At 41.5% G+C, this 12,974-nt stretch overlaps 1 protein-coding gene across 1 annotated transcript in view; it reads left to right on the forward strand.

Moving 5' to 3' along the window:
• LOC121373619 (phospholipid-transporting ATPase ABCA3-like) overlaps positions 1 to 12,974 on the forward strand; it is a 213,937-nt gene that overhangs the window by 145,742 nt on the left and 55,221 nt on the right. Inside the window, exons 3-6 of the mRNA XM_041500319.1 lie at positions 2,228 to 2,487; positions 4,596 to 4,833; positions 6,695 to 6,868; positions 8,545 to 8,726. Of these exons, the coding sequence (XP_041356253.1) occupies positions 2,228 to 2,487; positions 4,596 to 4,833; positions 6,695 to 6,868; positions 8,545 to 8,726 (854 nt within the window). The remainder of the gene's footprint in view (positions 1 to 2,227; positions 2,488 to 4,595; positions 4,834 to 6,694; positions 6,869 to 8,544; positions 8,727 to 12,974) is intronic.

Consider the following 12,974-nt stretch of genomic DNA (forward strand, 5'->3'; position numbering starts at 1 on the left):
ATCAAATTCTTAAAGTTTGTGATCTGAAAAAAATTACTTTGATTGCACTGAATATATATATATATATATATATATATATATATATAATCTTCAAAAAAAGAAACGCATAGAGCATATTTTTCATAACATTAATTTTGAAATAACACAATAGTGAATGTTTTAGTATTATCTTATTCTATAGCTAGTGGATATGATATCATGCAATTCTGAAGCTGACAAAACGCATGATTTGCCGTCAGCACGTGCAAATATGTTTTTCACAATATCCATAATAATGGTTGCAGAGCTCACATTTATCACGTACAAATCATGCACGTACAGCACGTGCACTATCCCTTGACAGAAAATTGATTTACATTCACACACGCATTATCGATAGTGTCGCTACGTAACGTTGAAATTATGTCCAGGCTGACAGAACCACAACGTAACAACGCAATTGGCCGGATGGAAGCCGTGGAATCGCAATCAACAGTTGCACGTCTTTTCAACACATCTCAGAGTACAATATCTAGGCTTTGGCACCGTTATCAGCAAACTGGAGTGTCACGTGACCGCCCCAGATCCGGTCGTCCCAGAGTTACCACACCGGCGCAAGACAGATACATACGTCTACGACATTTACGTGACAGATTCCTAACTGCTTCATCATCAACTTCTGCCATACCTGGGATGCGATGAATTTCGGACCAGACCGTAAGAAACCGTTTACGTGAAGCCAATATCCGAGCTAGAAGACCAGCTAGACGGATAATTTTAACCGCGCAACATAGGCGTCTACGGCTTACATGGTACAGACGTTGTCTGATATGGCGTCGACAGCAATGGCGAAGAGTGGCTTTCAGCGATGAGTCGCGTTTTTTGCTTCAACGCGCCGACGGCAGAGCTAGAGTTTACCGACGACGTAACGAGCGTTATGCTAATAATTGTGTGCGGCAGGTGGACAGATATGGAGAGGGGAGTGTTATGGTATGGGCGGCCATCACTTACACTGGCAGAACAGACCTTGTACATGTCCCAGGTCAGCTAACAGCCCAACGTTACTGCAACGAAATTCTCCAGCGTCACGCCATACCTTTCATTAACGCAGAAAATGTTATCTTCCAGCACGACAATGCACGACCACATAGCGCACGTATAACAACAGACTTCCTGAATCAACACAATGTCGGAGTGATGCCATGGCCTTCAAGATCACCTGATCTTAACCCCATCGAGCACCTGTGGGATGAACTAGAACGACGTTTACGGCAACGTAACCATGCGCCACAAACGCTACCCCAGCTGCTCCAGGCTTTGCAACAAACATGGGCTACAATTCCCCAGCCTGTGATTCAAGCATTATTTGATTCCATGCGTAGGAGGTGCCAAGCCGTCATTGCTGCTCATGGGGCTCATACTCGATATTAGTGTCCATGACCGTGACCTTGATACGGTGGCCTAATCCTGTTGATTTGATAGACGATTTCATTGATGATCATCATGTGTTTCATGATCTGTACTGAGCAAAGATCATGTTTAAATTTGCACAATCCTTCTTTTTTTGAAGAGTTTCTTTTTTGTATATATATATATATATATATATATATATATATATATATATATATATATATATATATACCGGCCTCGGTGGCGTCGTGGTTAGGCCATCGGTCTACAGGCTGGTAGGTACTGGGTTCGGATCCCAGTCGAGGCATGGGATTTTTAATTCAGATACCGACTCCAAACCCTGAGTGAGTGCTCCGCTAGGCTCAGTGGGTAGGTGTAAACCACTTGCACCGACCAGTGATCCATAACTGGTTCAACAAAGGTCATGGTTTGTGCTATCTTGCCTGTGAGAAGCGCAAATAAAAGATCCCTTGCTGCTAATCGGAAAGAGTAGCCCATGTAGTGGCGACAGCGGCTTTCTTCTCAAAATCTGTATGGTCCTTAACCATATGTCTGACGCCATATAACCGTAAATAAAATGTGTTCAGTGCGTCGTTAATAAAACATTTCTTTCTTCTTCTTTTTTTTAATATATATATATATACATATATATATATATATATATATATATATGTATGTATGTATGTATGTATGTATGTATGTATGTGTGTGTGTGTGTGTGTGTGTGTATATATATGTATGTGTGTATGCGTGCGTGCGTGCGTGCCTGTCCCTCCGCACTTTTTGACACCTTTCTCTGCCATTTATCTTTATTATTGTTTTTTTTTTTTTACTTCAGATTATGCTGCACATAATTTTTTGAATGTCCAGTACCTGGTTAGTCGGGCGGTGATCCGTAAGTGGGACTCTAGTAGAGCGAAGCCATTCTTCGACGAGTTTGAGGTGAAGGCCAGACGGATGCCCTACCCAGCGTACACCAGTGACCCGATGACCAAGACACTGCAGGATACCTTCGCCATGTTCATCGTACTCAGTCTGATGGTCACTGTTATACAGACGACGAAGGAACTCGTTCACGAGAAGGAGACAAAGATAAAGGTATCGCTGAACGTCTGTTATCGGCTCGGTGGTGTTTTCGTTACAGGGGCGTCGGAAGCGGGGATGGGTGGGAAAGGGGGTGGGGAGAGCAGTAGCGATGTTTTTAAAAATATATATATTTATACATGTATTTATTTATTATCCACACAGTTCAAGATATTCAGTGAAATATAATCAGCATGACCCACGTTTGTCATAATGATTTCAGGTGCACCACGAATGACGTAATTTTGTGAAGAGACGTCATAACTTACTATGGCTTCCTCAGTGTAAACGCTTATCAAAAATAACGTCATTTCTGAAAATGGCGTCGTTTCGTTGTCTCTTTTTGACATGGTCCTAGCTTGTTATTCATAAAAATAATATTTTGAATAATGTGGATAACAAAGAAGTTATTACACTCGCGTGTAAGTCGTACTAATTTTACGAAACTCGTGTCAGGATTCATGTTTATTACCCTCGCTCTCGCTCGGGTAATACAATAATCCTGACACTCGTTTCATAAAATCAGTATGACACACAGGCTCGTATAATAATCTCTGTGTGTGCCCCACCATACTTTTTGGCACCTTCCTACGCCCGTGATATACATTGCTTTTATGGCCGTACCAACGTTTAATTGCTTTCCACGCTCCTGGGTTAAATCATCGGCCATAAGGCTTGTAGGTGCTGGGTTCGCAGCCCGGTACCAGCTCTCACTCAGAGCGAGTTTTGACGACGCAATGGGTAGATTTCAGACCACTACACTGATTTCTTCTCACTGGGGTGGGACGTAGCCCAGTGGTAAAGCGCTCCTTTGATGCGCGCGTCGGTAGATCTATTGTACTGTTTCTTGTTTCTGTAAGTGCATCACGACTGATATATCAAATGCCGTGGTATGTGCTATCCTGTCTGTGGGATGGTGTATATAAAATATCGCTTGCTACTAATGGAAAAATGTAGCGGGTTTCGTCTCTGAGACTATATGTCAAAATGACCAAATGTTTGACATCCAATAGCCGATGATTAATAAATCAAAGTACTCTAGTGGTGTCGTTAAAGAAAACAACATAATTTCCGTATTACAATAGCATGAATAAAGGAAGGTGATAGACGTGAAACATTTCTATATTATAGGAATATATGAAGTTGATGGGCATGCAAGATACAATTTACATTTTACAAGAATCTATGAACTTTATGCACATATGCAATATAATTTATTTATGTACACAGGGATACGAAGCTGGTGAGAACGTGTTGGTTTCTTACTGTACAATATAATTTATATACTACACTATAATATTATTTGAATCTATGAAGTTGGCGGGCTTGTGAAATATAATTTCTATTATACAGGCATCTACGAAAGTGATTGACATGTGAAATATAGTTTATATATTACAGGAATCTATGAAAATGATTAACATAGCGAATATAATTTATATATTAGAAGAATCTATGAACGTAATCAACATTAGTAATATAATTTTTATATTACAGGAATCTGTAAAACTGATCAACATGAGGAATATAATTTGTAAATTACAGGAATCTATGAAACTAATGGACATCTGAAGTATAATTTCTGTATTACAGAAATCTATGAAACTTATCGACTTGTGAAATAAAATTTCATATTACAGAAATGAATCAAAGTGATCGACATGTGATATTTAATTTCTGTATTACAGAAATTGCTCCCCCTCAAAGAAAGAAATGTCCATGGCAAAAACAACCCCGTAACATGCCATTGAAACGAAACTTGCATATGCCGTGGACAATTAAAGACTCAACGGCAATCTCCATGACATTGCTGATTAACTTGGGCAATTGCAGGGGTTGAGAAATCTATGAAAGTGATGTGAAATATAATTTCTGTATTACAGAAATCTATGACCATGGTCGACCTGTGAAATATGATTTCTATATAACAGGAATCTATGAAACTAATCGACATGCGAAATATAATTTCTATATTACAGGAATCTATGAAATTTATCAACATGCAAACTATAATTTCTATATTACAGGAATCTGTGAAACTGATCCACATGCTAAATATAATTTCTATATTACAGGAATCTACGAAACTGATCAACATGTGAAATATAATGTCTATATTACAGGAATCTATGAAACTGATGGGCATGCTGTCGGCGCCCCACTGGGTCACGTGGATTCTAACGTCAATGATTAAGATTGCCATCGTTTCCGCCCTCTATATGGGAATCCTGAAGTCCAACATGAGCGACAACGGGCCAGTCCTGACGAACATCAATGCGTCACTGTTCCTCGTCTTCATGCTGTGTTATGGGCTCGCACTGACAGCCTTCGCGTGCATGGTCAGCGTCTTCATTCAGAAATGTACGTTACTGTCTATCAATGTATCTGACCGGCCTCGCTGGCGTCGTGGTTAGGCCATCAGTCTACAGGCTGGTAGGTACTGGGTTCGGATCAAAGTCGAGGCATGGGATTTTTAATCCAGATACCGACTCCAAACCTTGAGTGAGTGCTCCGCAAAGCTGAATGGGTAGGTGTAAACCACTTGCACCGACCAGTGTTCCATAACTGGTTCAACAAAGGCCATGGTTTGTGCTGTCCTACCTGTGGGAAGCGCAAATAAAATATCCCTTGCTGCCTGTCGTAAAAGAGTAGCCTATGTGGCGACAGCGGGTTTCCTTTAAATAAAAACAATGTCAGAATGACCATATGTTTGACGTCCAGTAGCCGATGATAAGATACAAAATCAATGTGCTCTAGTGGCATCTTTAAATAAAACAAACTTTACTTTTTTTAATGGATGTATCTGTGGGTGGGTGGATGAACAAATGGATTGGAGGGATGGATGCATCAGTTTTTAAGATTTCGGTCCATTCACCATTGTTACTGTGTGCGTTTGACACAGTTTCCAAGATTCTTGCATGGTCAGCGTCTTCGTTCAGACAGGTACGTTACTTGTCTATGGATGTATCTGTTGGTGGGTGGGTGGGTGAACAAATGGATTGGAGGAATGGATGCATTACTTTTTAAGATTTCTGTCCTTTCACCATTGTTACTGTGTGCGTTTAAAGGGACAGACCCTAGTTTTTAAACACTAAGGTATATTTTTCAGCTAGACCCTTCTTTCAAACTGTCTTTCAGCGTTGTTAGTGTGTATTTTTAACACTGTTTCTAAGGTTTCCCTTCTTTCTTCCACCATTATTATTTGGTATGTTTAACACTGTTTCTAAGATTTCCCTTCTTTCTTCCACCATTGTTAGTGTGTATTTTTAACACTGTTTCTAAGATTTCCCTTCTTTCTTCCATCATTGTTAGTGTGTATGTTTAACACTGTTTCTAATATTTCACCTCTTTCTTCCACCATTGTTAGTGTGTATGTTTAACACTGTTTCTAAGATTTCCCTTCTTTCTTCCACCATTGTTAGTGTGTATGTTTAACACTGTTTCTAAGATTTGCCTTCTTTCTTCCACCATTGTTAGTGTGTATGTTTAACACTGTTTCTAAGATTTGCCTTCTTTCTTCCACCATTGTTAGTGTGTATGTTTAACACTGTTTCTAATATTTCCCCTCTTTCTTCCACCATTGTTGGTGTGTATGTTTAACACTGTTTCTAAGATTTCCCCTCTTTCTTCCACCATTGTTGGTGTGTATGTTTAACACTGTTTCTAAGATTTCCCTTCTTTCTTCCACCATTGTTGGTGTGTATGTTTAACACTGTTTCTAAGATTTCCCTTCTTTCTTCCACCATTGTTGGTGTGTATGTTTAACACTGTTTCTAAGATTTCCCTTCTTTCTTCCACCATTGCTAGTGTGTATGTTTTACACAAGTAAAGTTTGTTTTATTTAACGACGCCACTAGAGCACATTGATATTTTTTTATCTTATCATCGGCTATTGGACGTCAAACATATGGTCATTCTGACACTGTTTTTTTTTAGAGGAAACCCGCTGTCGCCACATAGGCAACTCCCTTACGACAAGCAGGATAGCACAAACATGGCCTTTGTTGAACCAGTTATGGATCACTGGTCGGTGCAAGTGGCTTACACCTACCCACTGAGCCTTGCGGAGCACTCACTCAGGGTTTGAAGTCGGTATCTGGATTAAATATCCCATGCCTCGACTGGGATCCTAACCCAGTACCTACCAGCTTGTAGATCGATGGCTTAACCACGACGCCACCGAGGCCGCAATTTCTAAGATTTTTGTTTTATTTTTTTCCAGCTAACGTGGGAGCTGCAGTGGCTGCGGTTTCGTTTTTCGGCCTGTTTGCACCATGGTTTGTTTTGGAGGATGAATACCTAAAAATTCCACGTCTACGCAAACTGGCCATGTGTTTTGACTTCAACCTCGCCCTCGCTTTCGGGGTGGTGCCCATGTCCGTGCTGGAAGGAATCGGTTTGTAGTTATTAATTCATGTAGCAGAATCCATTTTAAAAGTGAAAAAGTTATAAGGAACTAAATATAAAACAAGAGAAAACTCTTATTTACCATACACACACATACAGACACTCATACAGATACACACATACAGACACACACACATACGCACGCTCTCTCTCTCTCTCTCTCTCTCTCTCTCTCTCTCTCTCTCTCTCTCTCTCTCTCTCTCTCTCTCTCTCTCTCTCTCTCTCTCTCTCTCTCTCTCTCTCTCACTCTCACTCACACACACACACACACACACAGAGCGAGACACACAGATACACACACACTCAGACACACGCAGACACAGACACGCAGACAGACAGACACAGACACACACAGACAAGACGGATACACAGACACAGATAGACATGCACACACATAAGGACACACACACACAAACACACACACGCACACACACAGATACAGATACATACAAACACACACACACACACACACACACACACACACACACATACACACACACACACACACACACACACACACACACACACACACACACACACACACACATATATACATACACACACACAGACACACACACACACAGGCACAGATACACCTCTACAGAACATCGACATGTTACCTGCTGTAGGTATCTGTGTTCAGTGGTGGAACATCGGAGAACACAAAACACACACACACACACACACACACACACACACACACACACACACACATGCAGGCACATACACACAGGCACAGAAAGACACACACAGACATATTAATAGAGGGACAAAATGCTTTTTGTGAGGCCCTTGCAAAAACAGTTTGTCCCGAGGGTTGGAATTGCCGTATCTATACCTCACAACGGTAATTGATTCTTTTTCTTGCCCATTTAATTACAGTAAGAAACATTAATTTTGTAAGCTACGTACGGTTTGTTTATTGTTGAACAATTCGAAAACATTTCACCTACAAACAACGAAACTCATTTAATCATACGCTGAAAAACAAAGTCCAACTCATGCAACCACATAAAAATGCAACAACTTAACAATAAATATAAAGTTATTAATTTGTTTAAATATTTTTTAAAACAATGATACAACTGAAATGGCAAACCGAATTTTGTGAAAACCATGAGTTATGACGTCAGTCGTTGTAAAATGTGGGTTGTGACGTCGCGTGTATGTAGAAATCGTCTAGCCTTCGGGTCAGACAAATTTATCTAGCCCTAGGGTCAGACAGATTTTTCTAGCACCGTGCAGTGGGCAAGAAACACACATACATATTATACACACATATATATACACACATAGAGCCACACACAGACACAGACACACACACAGACACACACATATACACACACAGATACACTCACACACACACACACACATAGATATATACACACAGACTCACACACACAGACACAGACACAGACACACACACACACACACACACACACACACATACATACAAACAGACATACAGACAGACAGACATATATACCTCTACATATACGTCCACCTGTATGCTACTGTTGCCTGGTGTGGTGTCGGCGCGCAGTGGTCAAACATTGGAGAACATACATAAATCACACAGACAAACACACCTACACAAACACACACACACACACACACATACAAAGACACGGATATAGTGATACATGCTACTGTTGCCTGGTGTAGGTGTCGGCGCGCAGTGGTCCAACATCGCGGAACCGGCGTCCGTTGACGACAACTTCAGCATGCTGGACGCCATCTGCATGATGCTCATCGACAGTCAAGTCTACTTCCTCATCACGTGGTATGTCGACAACATCTACCCAGGAGAGTTCGGAGTTCCTCGACCGTGGTACTTTCCTCTTACAGTAAGTGTTATAAGACCGGATGTTGTCTTGTCTCCATTACTAGCACTACTATAAAAGTAGGGGAGGGACGTAGGCTCGGTTGTACTTTCCTTTTACAGTAAGTGTTATAAGACCGGATGTTTTCTTGTCTCCATTATTAACACTACTATAAAAGTAAGGGAGGGACATAGGCTCGGTTGTACTTTCCTCTTACAGTAAGTGTTATAAGACCGGATGATGTCTTGTCTCCATTATTAGCACTACTATAAAAGTAAGGGAGGGACGTAGGCTCGGTTGTACTTTCCTCTTACAGTAAGTGTTATAAGACTGGATGATGTCTTGTCTCCATCATTATCACTACTGTAAAAGTAGAGGAGGGACGTAGGCTCGGTTGTACTTTCCTCTTACAGTAAGTGTTATAAGACCGGATGTTGTCTTGTCTCCATTATTATCACTACTCTAAACGTAGGGTCGGGACATAGGCTCGGTGGTACTTTCTTCTTACAGTAAGTGTTATTAGACCGGATGATGTCTTGTCTCCGTCATTATCACTACTGTAAAAGTAGAGGAGGGGCGTAGGCTCGGTTGTACTTTCCTCTTACAGTAAGTGTTATAAGACCGGATGATGTCTTGTCTCCGTCATTATCACTACTGTAAAAGTAGAGGAGGGACGTAGGCTCGGTGGTACTTTCCTCTTACAGTAAGTGTTATAAGACCGGATGATGTCTTGTCTGCGTCATTATCACTACTGTAAAAGTAGAGGAGGGACGTAGGCTCGGTTGTACTTTCCTCTTACAGTAAGTGTTATAAGACCGGATGATGTCTTGTCTCCATTATTAGCACTACTATAAAAGTAAGGGAGGGACGTAGGCTCGGTTGTACTTTCCTCTTACAGTAAGTGTTATAAGACTGGATGATGTCTTGTCTCCGTCATTATCACTACTGTAAAAGTAGAGGAGGGACGTAGGCTCGGTTGTACTTTCCTCTTACAGTAAGTGTTATAAGACCGGATGTTGTCTTGTCTCCATTATTATCACTACTCTAAACGTAGGGTCGGGACATAGGCTCGGTGGTACTTTCTTCTTACAGTAAGTGTTATTAGACCGGATGATGTCTTGTCTCCGTCATTATCACTACTGTAAAAGTAGAGGAGGGGCGTAGGCTCGGTTGTACTTTCCTCTTACAGTAAGTGTTATAAGACCGGATGATGTCTTGTCTCCGTCATTATCACTACTGTAAAAGTAGAGGAGGGACATAGGCTCGGTGGTACTTTCCTCTTACAGTAAGTGTTATAAGACCGGATGATGTCTTGTCTCCGTCATTATCACTACTGTAAAAGTAGAGGAGGGACGTAGGCTCGGTTGTACTTTCCTCTTACAGTAAGTGTTATTAGACCGGATGTAGTCTTGTCTCCGTCATTATCACTACTGTAAAAGTAGAGGAGGGACGTAGGCTCGGTTGTACTTTCCTCTTACAGTAAGTGTTATAAGACCGGATGTTGTCTTGTCTCCATTATTATCACTACTCTAAACGTAGGGTCGGGACATAGGCTCGGTGGTACTTTCTTCTTACAGTAAGTGTTATTAGACCGGATGATGTCTTGTCTCCGTCATTATCACTACTGTAAAAGTAGAGGAGGGGCGTAGGCTCGGTTGTACTTTCCTCTTACAGTAAGTGTTATAAGACCGGATGATGTCTTGTCTCCGTCATTATCACTACTGTAAAAGTAGAGGAGGGACGTAGGCTCGGTTGTACTTTCCTCTTACAGTAAGTGTTATAAGACCGGATGATGTCTTGTCTCCGTCATTATCACTACTGTAAAAGTAGAGGAGGGACGTAGGCTCGGTTGTACTTTCCTCTTACAGTAAGTGTTATTAGACCGGATGATGTCTTGTCTCCGTCATTATCACTACTGTAAAAGTAGAGGAGGGACGTAGGCTCGGTTGTACTTTCCTCTTACAGTAAGTGTTATAAGACCGGATGATGTCTTGTCTCCGTCATTATCACTACTGTAAAAGTAGAGGAGGGACGTAGGCTCGGTTGTACTTTCCTCTTACAGTAAGTGTTATTAGACCGGATGATGTCTTGTCTCCGTCATTATCACTACTGTAAAAGTAGAGGAGGGGCGTAGGCTCGGTTGTACTTTCCTCTTACAGTAAGTGTTATAAGACCGGATGATGTCTTGTCTCCGTCATTATCACTACTGTAAAAGTAGAGGAGGGGCGTAGGCTCGGTGGTACTTTCCTCTTACAGTAAGTGTTATAAGACCGGATGATGTCTTGTCTCCGTCATTATCACTACTGTAAAAGTAGAGGAGGGACGTAGGCTCGGTTGTACTTTCCTCTTACAGTAAGTGTTATAAGACCGGATGATGTCTTGTCTCCATTATTAGCACTACTATAAAAGTAAGGGAGGGACGTAGGCTCGGTTGTACTTTCCTCTTACAGTAAGTGTTATAAGACTGGATGATGTCTTGTCTCCGTCATTATCACTACTGTAAAAGTAGAGGAGGGACGTAGGCTCGGTTGTACTTTCCTCTTACAGTAAGTGTTATAAGACCGGATGTTGTCTTGTCTCCATTATTATCACTACTCTAAACGTAGGGTCGGGACATAGGCTCGGTGGTACTTTCTTCTTACAGTAAGTGTTATTAGACCGGATGATGTCTTGTCTCCGTCATTATCACTACTGTAAAAGTAGAGGAGGGGCGTAGGCTCGGTTGTACTTTCCTCTTACAGTAAGTGTTATAAGACCGGATGATGTCTTGTCTCCGTCATTATCACTACTGTAAAAGTAGAAGAGGGACGTAGGCTCGGTGGTACTTTCCTCTTACAGTAAGTGTTATAAGACCGGATGATGTCTTGTCTCCGTCATTATCACTACTGTAAAAGTAGAGGAGGGACGTAGGCTCGGTTGTACTTTCCTCTTACAGTAAGTGTTATTAGACCGGATGTAGTCTTGTCTCCGTCATTATCACTACTGTAAAAGTAGAGGAGGGACGTAGGCTCGGTTGTACTTTCCTCTTACAGTAAGTGTTATAAGACCGGATGTTGTCTTGTCTCCATTATTATCACTACTCTAAACGTAGGGTCGGGACATAGGCTCGGTGGTACTTTCTTCTTACAGTAAGTGTTATTAGACCGGATGATGTCTTGTCTCCGTCATTATCACTACTGTAAAAGTAGAGGAGGGGCGTAGGCTCGGTTGTACTTTCCTCTTACAGTAAGTGTTATAAGACCGGATGATGTCTTGTCTCCGTCATTATCACTACTGTAAAAGTAGAGGAGGGACGTAGGCTCGGTGGTACTTTCCTCTTACAGTAAGTGTTATAAGACCGGATGATGTCTCGTCTCCGTCATTATCACTACTGTAAAAGTAGAGGAGGGACGTAGGCTCGGTTGTACTTTCCTCTTACAGTAAGTGTTATTAGACCGGATGTAGTCTTGTCTCCGTCATTATCACTACTGTAAAAGTAGAGGAGGGACGTAGGCTCGGTTGTACTTTCCTCTTACAGTAAGTGTTATAAGACTGGATGATGTCTTGTCTCCGTCATTATCACTACTGTAAAAGTAGAGGAGGGACGTAGGCTCGGTGGTACTTTCCTCTTACAGTAAGTGTTATAAGACCGGATGATGTCTTGTCTCCGTCATTATCACTACTGTAAAAGTAGAGGAGGGACGTAGGCTCGGTTGTACTTTCCTCTTACAGTAAGTGTTATAAGACCGGATGATGTCTTGTCTCCATTATTAGCACTACTATAAAAGTAAGGGAGGGACGTAGGCTCGGTTGTACTTTCCTCTTACAGTAAGTGTTATAAGACTGGATGATGTCTTGTCTCCGTCATTATCACTACTGTAAAAGTAGAGGAGGGACGTAGGCTCGGTTGTACTTTCCTCTTACAGTAAGTGTTATAAGACCGGATGTTGTCTTGTCTCCATTATTATCACTACTCTAAACGTAGGGTCGGGACATAGGCTCGGTGGTACTTTCTTCTTACAGTAAGTGTTATTAGACCGGATGATGTCTTGTCTCCGTCATTATCACTACTGTAAAAGTAGAGGAGGGACGTAGGCTCGGTGGTACTTTCTTCTTACAGTAAGTGTTATTAGACCGGATGTAGTCTTGTCTCCGTCATTATCACTACTGTAAAAGTAGAGGAGGGACGTAGGCTCGGTTGTACTTTCCTCTTACAGTAAGTGTTATAAGACTGGATGATGTCTTGTCTCCGTCATTATCACTACTGTAAAAGTAGAGGAGGGACGTAGGCTC

The sequence above is a fragment of the Gigantopelta aegis genome, chromosome 5 (assembly GCF_016097555.1).
Source record: "Gigantopelta aegis isolate Gae_Host chromosome 5, Gae_host_genome, whole genome shotgun sequence".
Lineage (NCBI taxonomy): Eukaryota > Metazoa > Mollusca > Gastropoda > Neomphalida > Peltospiridae > Gigantopelta > Gigantopelta aegis.